The sequence below is a fragment of the Labeo rohita genome, chromosome 2, assembly GCF_022985175.1.
Source record: "Labeo rohita strain BAU-BD-2019 chromosome 2, IGBB_LRoh.1.0, whole genome shotgun sequence".
Classification (NCBI taxonomy): Eukaryota; Metazoa; Chordata; class Actinopteri; order Cypriniformes; family Cyprinidae; genus Labeo; species Labeo rohita.
In genome coordinates this window covers 35,588,031-35,607,273 of record NC_066870.1, presented here as the reverse complement: position 1 = coordinate 35,607,273, position 19,243 = coordinate 35,588,031, and the positions used below count along the sequence as shown (strand labels likewise).

The 19,243-nt window shown below is 30.6% G+C and overlaps 3 protein-coding genes across 3 annotated transcripts; 2 read left to right on the top strand and 1 right to left on the bottom strand.

Annotated features, from left to right (window-relative positions):
• Positions 1 to 3,533: 3,533 nt before the first annotated feature.
• crygn1 (crystallin, gamma N1) lies at positions 3,534 to 7,872 on the bottom strand. Its single transcript, XM_051138924.1, has 4 exons — positions 7,770 to 7,872; positions 6,329 to 6,577; positions 4,165 to 4,310; positions 3,534 to 3,921 (listed from the first exon to the last, which is right to left on the bottom strand). Exons 1-4 carry the CDS (start codon positions 7,788 to 7,790, stop codon positions 3,786 to 3,788), a joined length of 552 nt encoding a protein of 183 aa, XP_050994881.1. The 5' UTR covers positions 7,791 to 7,872; the 3' UTR covers positions 3,534 to 3,785.
• Positions 7,873 to 8,985: 1,113 nt separating this feature from the next.
• Positions 8,986 to 11,191, top strand: ly97.3 (lymphocyte antigen 97, tandem duplicate 3). The gene is made up of 4 exons (XM_051095135.1): positions 8,986 to 9,179; positions 9,470 to 9,519; positions 10,372 to 10,494; positions 10,613 to 11,191. The coding sequence occupies exons 1-4, from the start codon at positions 9,013 to 9,015 to the stop codon at positions 10,720 to 10,722; spliced, it is 450 nt and encodes a 149-aa protein (XP_050951092.1). The 5' UTR covers positions 8,986 to 9,012; the 3' UTR covers positions 10,723 to 11,191.
• Positions 11,192 to 13,530: 2,339 nt separating this feature from the next.
• Positions 13,531 to 14,955, top strand: LOC127153878 (cytotoxin 7-like). Its single transcript, XM_051095153.1, has 4 exons — positions 13,531 to 13,649; positions 13,971 to 14,036; positions 14,256 to 14,375; positions 14,694 to 14,955. Exons 2-4 carry the CDS (start codon positions 13,988 to 13,990, stop codon positions 14,804 to 14,806), a joined length of 282 nt encoding a protein of 93 aa, XP_050951110.1. The 5' UTR covers positions 13,531 to 13,649; positions 13,971 to 13,987; the 3' UTR covers positions 14,807 to 14,955.
• The last annotated feature ends 4,288 nt before the right edge of the window (positions 14,956 to 19,243 follow it).

Genomic DNA, 19,243 nt, shown 5'->3' with positions numbered 1-19,243 from the left:
TTTAATTTTTTTGAACAGGCTAAAAAAAAAACCTTCACTTGAATGTTTGGATACATGCTGCTTTATTACTGGCCTAAATTATCTGAAAATTAGCCTATTTACATTATTTATATAAATCTCTGAAATAAAGCCTGTAACATTAAAGTAACACGTGATGTACAAATGCGACAAAATGTTTACTAAAATTAAAAAATGTAAGAAATAACAGCGTGGACTTTGTAGATAATTAATGGTACATTTCAAACTATTATTATTTTTATTGTTATTATTATTATTATTATTGATTTATAAGTCTAAAACATAAAAAAAATACAAATAATGTTATATAATTATATTATTTAAAATACAATAAAATAAAAAAAGTAAGAAATAAATAAATTAATGTAATTAAAAGCTTTCAAATTATATATTTTGTAGATAATTAATGGTACATTTAAAACTATTATTATTATTGATTTATAAGTCTAAAACATTCAAATAAAAAACACAAATAATGTTATATAATTATGTTATTTAAAATACAATAAAATAAAGTAACAAATAAATAAATCAATTAATGTAATTAAACATTTTAAAATTAAAAAGTGTGGACTTTGTAGATAATTAACGGTACATTTAAAACTATTATTTTTATAATAATAATAATAATAATTATTATTATTATTATTATTGATTTATAAGTCTAAATCATTCAAATAAAAAAGTACAAATAATGTTATATAATTATATTATTATTAAATGCAATAAAATAAAAAAACTAAGAAATAAAAATCAATGTAATTAAAAGCTTTAAAATTAAAAAGTGTAGATAATTAATGGTACATTAAAACTAATAATAATAATAATAATAATAATAATAATAATAATAAGTGGTCTAATATTTGATAAAAAAAAAAACTTTTAGCAGTCCACTATTTTAAAATATAATTATAAAATATATAATTACATTATATTATAATTAAATTTTATATAATTTAATATATAATATATTAAAATTAAATATGATGGACTTTTGGATACATCCTGTTTCATCACTGGCCTGAAATACCTGAAATACACCTAGTTTATAAGTCTAAAGCATTAAAATTATTGTTTAAAGTACAATAAAAAATAATAAAAAAGTAATAAATAAATAAATAAATGTAATTAATTAAATTCAATTAATTAAATGGTACATTTACAATAACAACAACAACTATTAATATTAATCATTATAAAGTTGTCTAATATTAGAAAAATAAAAATAAATTTTAGCAGTCCACTATTTTAAAATATAATTATAAAATATATAATTACATTATATTATATAATGCAATATATAATATATTAAACTTAAATATGATGGACTTTTGGATGCAGCCTGTTTCATCACTTGTCTGATATACGTGAAATACACCAGGTTTAAAAAAAAAAAAAAAACTACAAATAATGTGCTTAATTAATTATATTATTTAAAATACAATAAAATTAACCCACATAGTGGATTCTGGAAACTTGTAATGGCACATCCCACTCAAAATAAGTACAATAATATTTAAAGATTGTCCCAAAAACCTGAACAACAAGCAAGTATACTACTTATACAATACTACTATTGTTATATATGGTCTAAATGAGTAAAATCATTTTTTTTGCTATTTCAACTATATTATATATTTTAAAACACATAAAAATGAACCCTGCTTTACCATCGGACGCATATATAAATTATATATAGCTAAACTAAAGTAAAATAAAATCAGCATGTCTGTGTTCAATTTGTGTGTTATTTTAGACTGAACTGTTTTCAGATACAAACAAACATGTCACTTGATACTAAATTTTATGACCTAAACAGATTCTGAAAGTTTCCAATCTTTACCAAAGGAGTGAACGCTGATCTTGGGCATGTCAAACGTTTCTTCTCAACACAACCAATCGATGACACAAAGAGTAAGAGAAACCCCCAATGCTGCTTGACCCCAGAGGTCACGGCTTTGTCCGTTCTGTTCCCCCCCGCTAACAAAAACTTCAGAGGGTCACATTCCTCCCCCAGACCCCCGGATACTCAGCTGTCACGAACAAACCCAGGATATTCCCCTCACACAGACTTTCCAATACAAAGACTCGCACTGTTGTCCAAGCGAGGAGCAAACAGGGCCGCTGCGCTTGCATCACCTTGAGCTTAAATGGGCTGCTCAGAGAAAACACTATGAAGTGAAAGAAAGAACAAATATGCATTTGTTCCCAAATATAAGCTTGTAGTTTCACAAAAGATGTCAAATCTTTTTATGAAAATGTACTCACCCTTAGGCCATTCAAAATGTAGATGAGTTTGGTTCTTCATCAGAACAGATTTGGAGAAATGTAGCAATACATCACTTGCTCACTGATTGATCCTCTGCAGTGAATGGGTGCCGTCAGAATGAGAGTCCAAACAGCTAATAAAAACATCACAATAATTCACAAATAATCACACCACTCCAGTCCATCAATTAACATCTCGTGAAGCCAAAACTGCGTGTTTGTAAGAAACAAATGTATCATTATGACGTTTTTAACTTCAAACTCTTGTTTCCAATGAGTCTTCTATCCATAATATTAATTTCTCCAGTGAAAAAGTCATCTCATCTGAATCAGGAGAGAAATATGTATGCAAATCAAGCACCATTTAGCAAAAACAACACATTTTCAGCTAATTTTAAAATTTGGGTGAACTGTTCCTTTAAGTGGCCTTGTGTTATTTTAGTATTATTTGTATACTATAATGGTATTAATTATTATTATTTTTATTAATTAATTTTTATATTTCCAGATTAAATTTTATTTTTTTATTTAAATATACATTTTATATCAGTTTTTGTAATTTAATCGTCATTTCATTGTCATTTTTAAATTTTAACTTTTTAAAGTTGCCATTTTTAAAATTAAGTTTTAATGTATATCTATATTTATATTATTTATTTTATTTATTATTTATACTTAGGCTTTTAAGTTTAAACGTTTCATCTAATATTAATATGTTATTTCAGATTTATTTAAATGAATGAAAATGATTTTTAATAGTTTTAGTTGTAGTTTTAGACTTTGTAACTATTAACAACACTGTAAGTGGTCAATGAAAATAAACCTGCATGCATAGGCAATGTTTTTGCAATACCTTTCTAAATTGAAGGAAGAGATATTTGAGATATCAAAAGTCCATTACCTTGTGAATGGATGGTAATTATATGTAATGATATGGTTTCCAAAGCATTGCTATGGCTTTTAGTATGTTTCTATGCAGTTGTTTGGGCATTTTTTTAACATGTCTTCTGCCCCCTGGTGGATAATTCATGCTCTTCTGCAAGTAAAAACACTTAAATGTCTGCCTCTGTTTTGTAATGCACATGTGTTTGTGCTGTGAAATGTGTGTATTAAAATATCAAAGCAGGTGTTTAAGGTATATTTGTTTATATATGTTTACAGGTAACTGTTAATATTTTCTTTGAACAAAAGAAAATGTAAAGTTTTACTTTTCATATCCTGAAAAAAAAAGAGAACAGCGATTCTTTCACAGTTTACTTTTATTTCAGCTCATTGCCTCAGAACAAATACAAAATAAAACATACAAGAATATTCCTCTCCTAATTGCATTTTCTTTTCAAATAACTGATTCATCATTAAAATCCCATAAAGATAAAAAGCACTGTGTGATTCAGTAATACAAATCAAAGTTCAGCTTCATTTGGTTTATTATTTGGGGTGAATATACTTTGAAACACTGATTTTCCTTTAAGAGCGAGGCTGTTTTGGGATGCAAAAGTTTAGAAATAGTTAACCACCCTGCGGATAGACTGGATGTTGGGATTCTCAGCTTGCCAATCCATAAATGAGCAGTAGTTTCCTCTTTCCACAATGTACATGCGGCCGCGATAGTTCGGCTCTTCGTACATGACCCAACTAAACCGGAAGAGAGAAAAAAGGGAGTTTCAATGTTCAATTGACTCTTATATGAATGACATTAAAAATTACTGACCAGTGTTGGATTTGTGCAGCATTTAAATTGCATTATTTTAAGTTGCAACTTGCAATACAAATGCATCACAAGTTGCAAATTGTTATTATATTGCAAATAATTTAGCAATGAAGATTTGTGTTGATTAAAAAGAATCTTGATTGATGTTTGGCCGTTGCAGAACTTACGCTCCGTCTCCATAGACTTTAATGGAGTTGAGGCAGTTATTGCTGAATCCGGTGCTCTGGAGGAAGGGACAGTCGTCACACAGTTCAACACACTGACCTGTGAAGTTCTGACTCTCAAAAAGCTCCATCCTGTAGTGCTCCCCATGCTGACAGACACAGACAAGAAACATTATAACGGAGGTGAGTGTCACATTTAAAAAAAAAATAATAAATTATATATATATATATATGTGTATATATATATATATATATATATATATGTATATAAATACATATATATATATATATATGTATATATAATCATGTAATGGAATGCATTCTAAAACATGCAAAAATGCAATTTTTCTTTGTGCATTAAATGTGTGTTGACTAAACTAATTTAATAATTATATAGAGTAATTACAATGATTATGAATGTGCATTGTTATTTAAGTATAAAAATTAAATTTAATTAAATTAAATTTAATTTATATTCTGTTTTCATTTTAATTTTAGTCATTTGGATGTTTTGTTACCATTTTTTTTAATGTTTAACAGATTTTATAGATTCTATAACTCTATTTTTAAATGTTTATTTCAGTTTTCGTTTATTTTATACATAAAGTTAAACTGCAGTGAAAATGAGAAATGTTGCCTTTTTGAAGTTGCAAATAAAACAAAGATTATTGGAATATGTTTCAAAAGATTTACAAGATGTTTACAATTTTTTACAACCTTTCTACTTCAAAATGTCACATTTAATTCAACTTGCCATTTACTTTTTTTTTTTTTTTTGCAATTATTTGTGAAATTTACTAGAAAAGTAGTTTCAAATTAAATCCTACACCATTTTTTGCTGCAAGTGTAGCTGAAATAAATTAAGTTTAAATTTTCACATTTTTAATTTCAAGTAAATACTTTTTTTTATTGTTTTAGTTGTAGTTGTAGTATTGGTTTACTATAATAACCCAGACAATGTGTCCCACGATGCAGTGCGCCCAACCTACAATGCTACCATCCATTTCAAGAATGATAAATAATCCCATATGGACTGTCAAATGAATTTTTTTTTTAATTTGGACACCACTTGATTTAAACAATTGAATGATGTCATGCAACAGTGCAGCATGCTGCTGTTTTTGAATACTACTGTGCATTGAATACTTGTTGACCAAACTAATCTAATCACTACATTTACAGTGATTATTATAATGTGGATTGTTAATTTAATATAAAAAAGTAAATTTTTCCTTTGTATATATTCAGTTTTAGTTTTAATTTTAGTAGTTTTAGTCATTTTGATGTGTTTTGTTGTAACTTTTTCAAAATGTGTATATAGATTCTATTTTTAAATGTATCTTTTTTTTAAATTCTACCTGTTTTTAAATGTGTATTTCAGTTTTCGTTTGAGTTAAAATGAGAAATGTTGCCTTGGCAACTTGGATTTTTTAAAGTTGTAAATAAAACAAAGATTATTTTCCTTTTCTACTTCAAAATTTCACATTCAATTCAACTTGCCATTACATTTACTTGTTTTCTGGGGCAATTATTTGTGAAATTTACTAGAATTTTTTGCGTAAAAGTTCAAAATAAATCCTACACCATTTTTCAGTGTAGCTGAAAATAATAACCCAAACACTGCAGTGTGCTTAACCTACAATGCTAACATCCATTTCAAGAATGATAAATGATCCCATATGGACTGTCGAAAGACATTTACATGAAAATTTATATTAAAAAAATGATGCAAAATTAGATTTTTTAGTCTAGACCCCACTTGAGTTAAACAGCTCAATGATGTCATGCAACAGTGCAGCATGCTACTGTTTTTAAAAATTTCTTTTTAATGTAAAAAACATTGCACTATCAATTTTTTGTTTCAACGTTGTAAATAAAATACCATTTTCAGTTTTTCTGCTTCAAATGTTACATTCGATTCAGTGTGTTACTTGCTGTTTCTGTAATTATTGTAAAATTTTATGAATTTTTGAGTGAATATTGTTTTTCAGTAATTTTTATTGCAATTATTTGTGAAATTAACCAGAAATGTTTGAGTAAAAGTTGTTTCAAAATATGTCCTACACCATTCTAAAATTTACTATGAATTTTTGAGTGAAAATTGTTTTTCAGTACTAGTGTAGTTAGCAGTACACTATATCATTTCATAAAGTGTTTTGATCCTCACCATTTTGATTGGCTTGCAGGAGCCCATGTGATCATTGTGGGCGTTCCAGCGTTGGAAATCAGGATACTCTCCTTTTTCCAGAATGTACTGCTGTCCCTTGAAGTCGGGATGGTCGAAACACACCCAGGCCCCGCTCTCCACACGGATGGAGTTCACCCTGTTCATGAAACCACGATCCTGGAAGTTCTCACAGTCTCCAAACACCTCCAGCCTCTGGCCTGTGAAGCACTTCCCCTCATAGAACACTATCTGGGAGAAGACAGAGGCTTGATTTAATGACGATCAAAGGGAAAGCTCTTGATTTATTGAGTTTTTTGATTCATCTACAGTCAGCGGTGGTGTAAGAGACTCTGTGAAACTGAAACTACATGAGTTCACAGCGTGAGATTCATTAATCAGCGTCACACTGTGAACACTTTCTAGCTTGTGAAGTTTCTTACGTCATCCTGGCATTAAACCAGCAGAGCATATGGAGCAAATGTAAATTAGAATAGCCTGTTTGGGCAAACTGCATTAATCATCTTGTTTTTTTTCTGCAAAATTAGTTATAAAATGCCAATCTTAAAAAAAATAGTAACTTTAAAACACTTTAGAGAAAAATAAGGCATTTTGCCACAGTGAAAACTGTCAAATGATGGAGACATGATCTACATTTGGTCATATTTGAAAAGGTAAACTGTCTCGATTTTAAGAGGAAATCTGGTCACAACAGTGGAAACATCAAACACAGAGTGCAGAAATGTATTTGTTGTTTATGCACATGCATTTTTTATGCATTGCAGTTTGCATATTCAAAATGTTTTTTTTTTTTTTTTTTTTTTTTTAAATCTTTGACCATGGTAAAGTTATGTGGCAGGCTACAAAGTTGAGGCTTAGCTGAAATTGCAAAAATAGTTTGTGATAACCCAGGAAGCATCAGTTAGAATGGGCTGAAAATCATAAATATTCTGTAATTTTCTAGCCAAATTGTTTTGCTAGAAAAAAACAATTTACTTATTTATAGCATCATTATAATTTCCAGCTATTAGTGCGAATTAAAACCTAATTAAAAGTAGTATTTTGTATTTTTGTAAAGAATTAAAATCCATATTTCTTCATAGTTTATTTTTAGTTTTTTTTTTTTATTTGAGTCCAGTGAAAATATTGACAGAACAGGTAAAAAAGTGTACTTATTGTTATTGTTGAGTTCTGCAGTACAGAGATATTTAAAGTAAATATATGCATTAATTTAAGAGTGCATTAATTTGGGTGCATGAGATGCATATACTTGTACTGTAGATATGCAAGTGTATATGCAACACTACCATGGTGCAAATCATGCAAATTAATAAAAAAAATAAAAAAATAAAATTATATTTTTGTATGTATATATGTATGCCAAGATCTATCACATATAACAAAAAAGTACAGTATAAACATGAAACTGAAATGTACTACTCACCTTTCCTGAATATTGTGACATCGTTCCCTGCCTGGTTCCTGAGCAACTATCCAGTGGAGTGAGGGAGAAAGTGAGAGAGAGCAACCGGAGGGAAAAATCCGGACTGTCTGATATATGTGGCCTATACGCTCTGAGGTGTTATCGCGAGATTTTGCCCACAAAAGCAGCACAATGGAGAGCTTAGTGGTTTCTGCATCATGGACAGTTTCTCTTACACTGCTCTGCTGATATCGGAGTTCAGGAGGGTGAGATGCACAATGGCACAATCGACTGTGTTAAAGCTCTGATTTACAGTCAGTGTTTGGGTGTGAGAACGACTGCTGCTGCTGCTGGCAGACAGTCAAAACACAACACAGCTGAAGAACATAAACATGACCAGAACCACGGAGCACCTAGGAGATCTATCTATCTATCTATCATTATATCATCTATCTATCTATCTATCTATCTATCTATCTATCTATCTTTCCATTTATCGTTCTGTCATTCTAAACTTCTATCTATCGTTCTGTCATTCTATCTATCTATCATTCTGTCATTCTACCATCTATCTGTCGTTCTGTCATTCTATCATCTATCTATCGTTCTGTCATTCTATCTATCTATTCATCTATCTATCTATCGTTCTGTCATTCTATCTATCGTTCTGTCATTCTATCATCTATCTATCGTTCTGTCATTCTATCATCTATCTATCTTTCTGTCATTCTATCTATCTATTCATCTATCTGTGTATCTACCTATCGTTCTATCATTCTATCTATCTATCGTTCTGTCATTCTATCATCTATCGTTCTGTCATTCTATCATCTATCTGTCTATCTATCTATCTATCTATCTATCATCTGTTTATCTATATATCATATTTTTATCTATCATCTATCATTCATGTTTATCTATCTATCTATATATCTATCGTTCTATTTATTTTCTAAATCTATCATTGTTCTATCAATCTATCTAGTATCTATCATTGTTCTGTCATTCTATCTATCTATCTATCTATCTATCTATCTATCTATCTATCTATCTATCTATCTATCTATCTATCTATCGTTCTGTTGTTCTATCTATCTGTCTATCTATCTATCTATCAATCTGTCCTCTTCTTGACCTCAGCTGGGAAGCTGCAGGAAGGAAGTTGCATACATCTCTACATGCAATTACAACAGAGCACAACACCCTGCAAACACACAAAGTTACACACATGAAGTTGAGAAATACTGTTTAATTTTCCTGTGTTATGACCATTGATTTAGCTGTGCTGTATATGATCAGGCTTGGTCTGTTTGCAGAAGGACAGCGAGAGAGGAGGCAGGCGATAAGAAACTGTAGGATAAAGGTGAGGTTTCATATAGACATAAAGTACAGACAGAGGAACGCTTTTACTCACTCCAACGCAGTACAGAGGTGAGTTACACTTTCCACACAGTTTTATTTATGGAAACTACTTTTACAGTATATTAAAGCATATACATCATGGATGTATCATAAAACACAGGATAAAACTTTATTGATCTTCTCGGATAAATATTATGACCTTAGAGTAGAGAGCTGCTTCAGACTAATTACAGTAATGCTTTGTTTTTTGTATGTTTATGATCCTTTGGTTTGGTTCCAGTTGATTAGTCGTTGTCTAGTATGTGTTATATTCTTACTTTTCTTTGATAAACAAGTAAGTTCTTCGGTTTGTTTGCCAGAATGAAGCTCCTCATATTGGCTGTTGTTCTGGTGCTGGTCGTGACAGGCGGTGAGTGTGATTATGGATTTTCTGTCATAAGACGTACTTTGGATCTATGGATGCATTGAAAATATGTTTCATGTGCTGACATATACATGAAAATAAACATACAGAAAAAGAATAAAAGAAAAATACACAGTTTTAGGATGTAAAACAAAGAAGCATTATAATCTTGTCTATATAACCACATATCTCAGAAAAAAAAAAAAAAACATTCAAATTCTGATGTCAAAATCAATGAGTATTGAGATAATCTATGATCCACTGAATATGATGCATTTGTGTGATGAAATATGCATGATTGCAGAAAAAGAAAATAAGAAATAGCTGATTAATTGCATATAGCATGTGGGCAGGTTTTGCATTTCTGGTGTTAAATTTATGAAATTGAAAAAATTAAACAGAAACATTATAATGTAAAATTTAAAACACTGTACTGAACTGTCTTCTTTATTTCAATATCTATCACAAATAAATATAAAAAATATGTTTTTTTGAAACAGACAAATTCTTGTGAGGTGATGTCATGATGTCAAGATCCACTTTGATGTCAAAATCAGTGTGTTATTATTGATTACTTGACATAAAACAGACTTCCAGATCATCCATGATGCAATGAAACTATACTTTGAGCAAAAATACATGAGACATACATGAGCAACATGCACAGAAAAAAAATAAGAAAAATGTGGTGTGTGTGCAGGTTTTGCTTGCAGAGAGCAAGAAAAAAAAGTCCAAACCACAAGCTCAAAGGCTTTTGTACATATAAGGTTTATGTACATGTGTTGTAAGCTTTGTGTTCATGCAATGTATCTGCACAAACAGGAAGTGTGAATTCAAATATTGTCCCGTGTGTTTAAGGCTCGGCCCTGGACTGCCTTCACTGCGTGCCAGAAAAAGCAGGAGGGGCCTGCAAGATCACCACCGTAACCTGCCCACCGGACAAAGATGCATGTGCTGCTGCCAAGTTCCGCAGAAGCCCATGTGAGTGATGAAGCCCACCAAAACCGTTCAGACAGCAACTAAGATCTGCTCATTTCAATGACATGACATTTACAATTTGCAAAAATGATTAAATGTCTTGTGGTTTTGTTTGAAACAGACGGTCATTACCAGAAGTGCATGTCCATGTCAGGCTGTGAGATGGTGAAACAGAACGCTTACATCAACATCAAGTGCTGTCAGAAGGACTTCTGCAACACCTTTGACTGATCTGATCTGCTGCTGCTATATATCAGCATGATTTAGAAAACAGCTTTCAATAAAATACAGTATATATGAATCAAGTTACATATGTTTATGCATGTTTTTGGTTGAATATATATGAAGAGTTCAGATGCAAAACCAGCTAAAAGCCATCTCGGTCAAAAATGAGATAATGATACTGAGTGAATGCTCTTGACACACATTATACATCCATCAAATACCTTTTCTTCAAACTCGCTAAAATACCAGCCTCAGCCCAATCAGAAGTACCGGTACTTACATAGAAACCTATACATCTTAGCCTGATAAAAATGCATTTTGTAAAGAAAGATGTCAGATGGATTTAGCTGGTTTTGCATCTGAACTCTTCATATAAAAAGACAATATTTCCACATTAAAATTCTTATTTGTGCAATGTTACAAAAACAGTATGTTTCAAGGTGGTTGTTATTAAATTAAATGAAGTATGCTAGCATCTTTGTTGATTATGTTATTTACTTTTTTTTAATCATACAAACATTTACATTCTCATTCACACAAAATATTGCAATATTATTACTGCATATAATTTGCATACCAATAGAGTAATAATAATAAAATACTGTAGGGTTAAAAAGACCAGAAATAATAATAAGAAAAAAGTTAAATATTACTGTATATTTCAAATAAATATAAAAATATAAATATAAAAATGAATATAAATAACAAAATAACAAAAATATTAAATAATATAGATACAAATACTGTAATATATAAACATTTTCGAAACACCGATTTCAAAGGTGAGATGGTGCAAAAGTTATAATTTTCCATGATGTCAAAATCAGATGTTTGTTGCTGTTCTGACTCATGCATTTGATATATATACATACATACATACATATATATATAAAAAACTTATATATATATATATAATGTCTTGTTTTTCCCAAATATCTGCAAATATCTAAACATCCTTACAACAATATACATTTACTAGAGAACTAAAAATGACTTAAGATATAAAATAAAATACATAATTCAAAGGAAAAACAAGATTAAAAGCATAACATTTAGAATTTTCTTTCTCTCAGAAAGCAAGACTTAATATATTTTTAAGCCATTTTGCTTTTCAAACAAATGTATTCTGATTTATGCATTTTTAGCTATTTGTAATGGAAAACAAGATAAAAATACTAAGAAAATCAATCAATCAAATGGCTTTCAGTCTCAAAAACCAGCAAATGAAATACAGTGAAAACCACAACTGCTAACAGACTGCCGTATGGATCTGATGAACCTTTTTAATCACTGCTAGATCAAATAACTGACATCTTTCATTTCATCTTATCAGCCAGTTAAATAAACCATGAGCAAAGCTAAATTAAACAGACATTAAAGCCTTGTGCACACATGAACCTTGGACCCAAAATCAACTCACGCTTACTGGAACATTTATGCAGTAAATGTTGAACAGATTCAGACTCTGAACAACCAGCAAAAGTGGTTTATATTCCATAACTATACATCAACAAACCTCTTACAGAAATATCATATACAGTCTCAGAGCCCTGGGGCTCTTGTGTTCCTCAGCTTTGTTTTACACAATCTTGAACTTTCCTGTCAATCCACATACTCAAAGAAAACATTCGTCATTTGTTCACCAACAGCAGCTCCCAGCCAAAGTGACTGTAAACTGTCTGTCATCTTCTCATATGACTCACCAGCTGAAACACTGTTTAATTGACTTTTCTGACCTTTGCTGAGATTTTTTTTTGATCAATTATCAATATTTTGGATTTGTTTTAATATTTTCAGTTTTCATTTTAATTTTAGTTACAGTTTTGTCATATTTATTAGTTATTGTTTTTTTTAATATGCATATAGTTTTTATTCATTTTTATTTTAGTTATTTAGCAGATAAAGTTAAACAATAAAAAAATGAGGAATACTGTTTTGCCAAAAAGCTGAAATAATTTGAAGTTTTTTAATTTAATTTCAATTTATTTTATTTCTTTATATATATATATATATGTATATAAACCTTTTTTTTTGGTATATATACACACACATAAACATTTATATTTCTATATTTCTATATATATATATATATATATATTCATTTTTTTTATATAAAATTATATATAAATAAAATAAATAAAAAATAGTTTCACTGTCATGATCCTGGATGGATTATTTGTTCCAATTTTTTTTTTTACAGCCTGATGTCATGAAGAACATTTTGACGTTTCATAAAAAATGAAGAACATAATGAAACAACAACCTTTTTTATTCTACAAAGAACCTCCTAAACCAACCAATATACCCAAAAATGTTTTTTGCCTTACACTGTAAAAAAGTTATACATAAAACAATATTACTGGAGTATGTTTTACAAGAAAAAAAAAAAATCACATTTTATTAAACGCTTTTCTATCTGTCTGCAATTATTTGAGAAATTTAGTATTTTCTTCATGAAAATTGTTTCACCATTAAATTTACAAAAGGAAGAATCTTTACTAAACCTGAAGTGTTGGAAAAAACAACACTGAACTTGTCAGCATGAGAATGCGTTGTTGAGAAAGGGGAAAACACAACCATAATAGTTTAGTTCGATTCCCGAACATAGATATTTAATAAAACTTCCTTAATGGACTTATGCCATATTAAAAACAAGTGGTTAATTGTAGTAGAAGAGTACAGAACAGGATCTTGCACAAGCACATGATATGATCAGTACTGATGATCTAAAATAAACAATGACCAAACACAGTTGGGCAAATGTTGTGTACTAATTTTAACATAATGAACAGGTTTTAAACATTTTGGGAATTCCTGAATTACTGGGAGTGATTAACTCCTGAGTACATGACAAGTATATAAGAGGCACACACAGGTGCTTATGAACTTACAATACACTCAATAAGGTCTACTACATCATCACATATTGTGAGGTAAGGTAACTGCGGTTTCTGTGCTTCTAGTTTTACTAGCCTTATAGATCAGTTTAACACTAAACTGCACAGATTTAAAGTGTAATTTTTGAATCAGTACAATTTGACTTTGTAAAGCATTTTAACAAGAATTATAGCTTATTTTGGGGATTTTGTGCCTGTTTTATGATTTGTCTGGTGAAAATGTAAGTTTAATCGCTTAGTGAAGTAACAGACATGCACTGATCAGATATTAATAGATTAGTTTGTTTCCAAATTACATTCAGTTTTTTGGTTTTCCCACACTTGTTAATGATTATTAATTATTATTAATATTTTTAGCTCTAATCAGCAGAATAATGAAGACGTTGCTGGTGGTCTTTGCTCTAGTTCTGGTGTTGAACTATGGTGAGCTGATTCAAAATGTTATTTTGGTAACACTGAGAGACTATTATAATAATTTTAGTATAATAATATATTTTATATATTTTATATATTTTTATATATTTACATTCTTATAATAATAAATTTGTTGTATGTTTTTGTCATTTTTATTAGTTTTTTTTTTTAATACGTCATATATATATATATATATATACACATTTTATACTTTTCTTTGTGTTGCAGGATATGCACTGAAATGCAACCACTGTGTTCCTAATGGTGGAACGCGCTGCACACTAACTCAAGAGACCTGTGGCTTTGGAAAAGACGCCTGTATAGCGGCCAGATTCAACTTCCCTCCTTGTGAGTGTAACCTTCCTGTCAGCTTCACACTATACACAGATATAAATGCATAATTTTATTCTAAAAATGTAACTTCAAAATGTTACATTTAACGATTTAATTCAAAAGTACCTCAAAAATTTAAATATACAATAATAATTCAAACTATTAATAAAAAATATATAAGTATACTTAAATAACACAAGGACACTACCAAATTAAAGCATCGGTCATGTTATTCTTTGCATTACACTAAAGGCAGATAAATGTTCTATTTGTGATTAGATAAAATCACGATGTGCATAAACATCAAATATGCTTTGATTTCTTTTTTTCTAGTCATGGGCTTTCGGAGGTGCAGCAGTATGACAGAGTGTCTCCTTCTCCAGAGAAACACCGCCATGAAAGTGAAATGCTGCCAGTCGGATCTCTGCAATAACGTCATCATTTAGACTGACTTCTGTCAACTCACAACATAACACTGCTCATAAACCTTTCATGTTTTATATTTCATGTCAATAATACAGATGTTTAAAGATGCCTCACCATCTCTTTTACTTGTAATTGTATTGTCCAACAATAAAAATGATTCATAATATGAGTTACTGATGTTTGTTATTTATTTTAGCATTTGCCACAGATGAATTACTGAATATTTGTGAAATATGTGCACAATTTAAATATATGTATTTATATATATGTAGGTTGTGTTAACTGATCTGAAGGTCGTCTGTCACTTTGACAGATTACACTGAGGGTGATCTATTGTAAATTGTAGCTGTAATTCCCACCCGTCCAGTTGGTGGTGGCTGCGCTCCACGGTGGCAGCAGAGCACGGGATCCAGAAAAAAAATGAAACTGTCATGAATCTTATGCTATGCATTTGATTACGGACAGGCGAGTAGCAAGTACCCACTTTAACAGCAATTTGAGACTGTTACATATCAAAAGTAACAAAGCATAGGTGCACATCTACTGTTCATTCAACAACTGAAAACAGCATAAACCAAAACACTGGTTGGTATTTAACAGTCAATATTGGTTTATTAAAATGAAAATCTATCAAAATCAAGAAGTCAATTTTTTTTTAACCCAGCCCTATCTTACATTATTATTAAAATATGAAAATTAAAATGACGCGTAATAATAGCCTAAATTTTTTTACGACCCTGACGACAATGTTAAAGTCTAGTGCAACCTCTTGTATAAATATAAACATAAATAATTAAAGTGCAAGAGTTTGAATAGATACTTTTCTGAAATTCAAAAGTGAAACAAAGTTATTTCATCAGCTAAATGGTCACTTCCCTATTAATAACAATGCATAGAACCTCAAAAGTTAAGATATTGATCTTATTGCTTACAGGTACATTTCTAGTTTTTATTTGTTCTTCAGACATTCCCTGTTAAATACATATCAGCTGTATGCAAAGTGACCTACAGTGTTCGACCACTGAAAAGGATTCAACTTTGCATGGAGCCACACTGAGGTTCCCATATCTTTGGGATTAAACCATATATGGCCTAAAAAATGAAGATATCCAAATAAAAGTTTCTTAAGAACCAGAATCTAAAAGGCTATTGATATATCTTAAATATGTCTTGAGTTTAATACTTTGGAAAAAGAACATTTTTAGCACTCAAACAGGAAAGTTCATTACTATTATTTTGATAGTGGAAAACAAGATACATTTCAAATTTCAACATTATTTGTTCCTCAAACATTCCTCTTTGAAAGAAAAACTGATCATCTGTATGGAAAGTGGCCCACTGAAAATGTACAATTTAGGGCTTGAAAAATAAGGATACGGCAAGAAAAGCTGGTCAAGAAACAGAATATAAAATATACAGTTAATACTTCTTGAGTTACAGGCATGCAAACTTTGGGGAAAATGCAAAAAGTGTCACCATTATCATAGACGTTTTTCTTGAGCCGTCGTCTGTCAGTGCCTCATGAGTGTGTAGATGACACAAAGCTGCCAACATTAGCTACACTGAAAACAGATGGGTGCTATTTGAATGGGCTCCTTTGGAGAATGGAACAGAAGAGCATCCAACTGGATGCTAGAATTCATAATAGCAGCGCTCATCATTTATTCAGGAAAAAGGTCTATAATGCAAGATTGTAAGATTTTATTAAGAGATCCACCAATCTCTGTGTGAAAATAACATGACGCATCCATCTTTCTCTTTTACCCTGTAATTTAGCTCCAAATCTCAGGTGAAATTCATGCATGGCATTTAATAGTTTGGTTTTCTTCTACATTTATGTATCAGAATCAGTTTTTTTTAGTTGAGGACCACTGATTGAGTTGACATGGGATAATCCTTCATATAATTTGAAAATGAATACATTTTGTGTCAAAGCAATGGGGTCAATTAACAATTAAATTCTGCACACTGGATGGCAATCGGCAGGTGGTAAGAATCCAAGACCAAAATGGTTAAAACTGAACAACAAGAACAAATCCCGCAGTGGTAGTATCAAAGCAAAGGAAAACGCTCCAGCTTAACCCACATACTATATATAGATGGCTGTTATGCTCACTGTGTGAGGAGTTTCGAAAAAGTGACCTACTGAGAAATGTTTCCTAGTGAGAATGAACATCTACTCTTGCACAACACATCACCTATGAAACATTAACATGTTATCATATGTACCCAAGGGCGTACAGTAGGTTTCTTTTTGACATGGGTGGGGAAATTTAAATATTTAACTTATGTTCTTACTCTGTCCATACATCAAATGTACTGTATATACTTAAAAAACTGCAGTTTGCTAGCATATTAACTTCAACTTCTTTGGTAATGTCAGTAGCATCACCCATTTCAAATGTGGCCAAAAACTTGCACAACTTTGCACAAACACATTAGATAAGACAAGAGACACCGTGTATGTTTGTAAGACTCCTGGAAATGTACAGGTAGTGTCACAGTATATAAGGGACAGACACATGTGCGTATGAACCAATTTCTTCTCAGCTCTGCTTCAAGTCAAGGTACGTTTAAAGAGCATTACGCAACTATTGGTTAGATTAGACTGCATGGAGTTAAATTCAGTTTAGATTAATTTGACAGTTTTTGTGTGATTGTATGAAAATAAAATGAGTTTCAGACACTGAAGTACAAATTAACACTGTTTTCTCTTCGAAAGCACAAACGTTTGGGATCTAAACTCCTATTGTTCTGTAGATTGTCTAAAATAATAAGGTATGGAAAGATAATTTAACAATAATTCTGAGAAAATTGTTAAAGTGCAGGTAATTTCTTACCTCAAAGTCAAAATAACTGTGCATTTTGCATTGTGACAATGATGAAAATGTAACAATATTTCTTACATTCTCTGAATTATAAAAACAATTGAAAAAAAAAAAAACCCTAATTGCAATAGTTTAAATTTAATGTAAATGTAATGTAAAAGTAAATTTAATGTATTTATTTAATTTAATAATTTAAAATTTTAAAAATGTATATTATACTATTAAATATTATGTAAGCTACTATATACTTTATCATCAAAATTATACAAAATCATTGAACATTCATAATAATATAATAATATAAATATAAATATAACATAATAATATAAAAATAAAATAATTTACAAAATAATCATACAAATATGATCCAGACCAGTTCTAAGGTTTTAAAATATTTTAAATATTCTATTTGATAAAATAATGTATTTTAATTTTAATTTTAATTTAATAATCTATAAAACATGGAATCTCAAACATGTGACCTTCTGGGTTCACCATACTTGATGCATCATTACTACATTTTTGTCTAAATTAAATCTCTCTAAACTTTAATTTTAGGCAAACCATATACTATGATAACATACCTGTCACTATTAACAAATGTTGTATTTTTAAATTGTAATATATTGTGAAATGACATATTGTTAAAGATTAGTCAGTTGATTAGGCTTCTACTTTATTCTACTTTTAACAGGATGATAAAGGTTCTACTGCTGGCTCTTGTTTTCACCCTGATGTTGGCCAATTTGCCATTTCTGAACCATTTTAGATCCGAATCCTTATCTAAAGTGTCTGACAAGAGTCATAAAATCAATAGATCATAATCAGATGTTGTTTAATCAGCCTAATAACTGTTGTAGGCTTCGCCCTAAAATGTTATAACTGCGTCCCTGGCATCTCTGGAGGAAGTTGTGTGACCACTCAGGAGACATGTGGCTATAAAAAAGACACCTGTGTATCTGCCAGATTCACCACCTATCCCTGTAAGCTGCTTATCAAAAATGCTCACATTATAGAAACGCATTCACAATGACACTTGTTTATTTACTTTTATATTCTTTTCCATTCCTCTAGTTTCTTACTTCCGGAGGTGCATTAGCATGACAGACTGCATGATTCTTCAGTCCACCTCCAATGTTATAGTCACATGCTGTCAGACAGACCTGTGCAACACCCCGGTCTAGGGTGGCCACCTTGTTATTGCTCTGTTTCAGGTTAGCAGATGTGATTTTGCAAGAGTGATAACTCTTAGACTACACAACAACTGATTTGCTTCAGATGGAAAGCATATTTGCAGTGACACCAGATGATAATATGCTTATTTTGTCACTCATGCAAACAAATAAAAGTGACATCATTTCCATGCTACATTATGCAATGTACCAAGGTCCTAAACAGTGTGACGCAACAAACCAGACTAACAATCGAATTTGTCAAGTCAGAACATAGAAGAGATAAAAAATCTTTCATATTTACAATATCAATCACGATCTCCAGCTGGAGTGCCCATAAGCTCCACCAGAGGGCGCTTCAACCCTGACTCTTGCCACTTTGTCCCGGACTCTCTTTTGCCCCTCTCTGCCTAGGAATTAATTTACAGACACACACATTTTCTAATCAGGTGGACTA

Bases quoted from the DNA above. Each gene is read 5' to 3' on its own strand.
- crygn1 (XM_051138924.1), bottom strand. From the start codon at position 7,790: ATGTCACAATATTCAGGAAAG. The intron at 4,311-6,328 runs GTGAGGATCAAA...TGTGTCTGTCAG, and splicing joins CCTGCAAGCCAATCAAAATG to CATGGGGAGCACTACAGGAT. The intron at 3,922-4,164 runs GTAAGTTCTGCA...CTTCCGGTTTAG, and splicing joins AAAGTCTATGGAGACGGAGC to TTGGGTCATGTACGAAGAGC.
- ly97.3 (XM_051095135.1), top strand. From the start codon at position 9,013: ATGACCATTGATTTAGCTGTGCTGTATATGATCAGGCTTGGTCTGTTT. The intron at 9,180-9,469 runs GTGAGTTACACT...TTTGTTTGCCAG, and splicing joins CACTCCAACGCAGTACAGAG to AATGAAGCTCCTCATATTGG. The intron at 10,495-10,612 runs GTGAGTGATGAA...TGTTTGAAACAG, and splicing joins CAAGTTCCGCAGAAGCCCAT to ACGGTCATTACCAGAAGTGC.
- LOC127153878 (XM_051095153.1), top strand. From the start codon at position 13,988: ATGAAGACGTTGCTGGTGGTCTTTGCTCTAGTTCTGGTGTTGAACTAT. The intron at 14,037-14,255 runs GTGAGCTGATTC...TTTGTGTTGCAG, and splicing joins AGTTCTGGTGTTGAACTATG to GATATGCACTGAAATGCAAC. The intron at 14,376-14,693 runs GTGAGTGTAACC...CTTTTTTTCTAG, and splicing joins CAGATTCAACTTCCCTCCTT to TCATGGGCTTTCGGAGGTGC.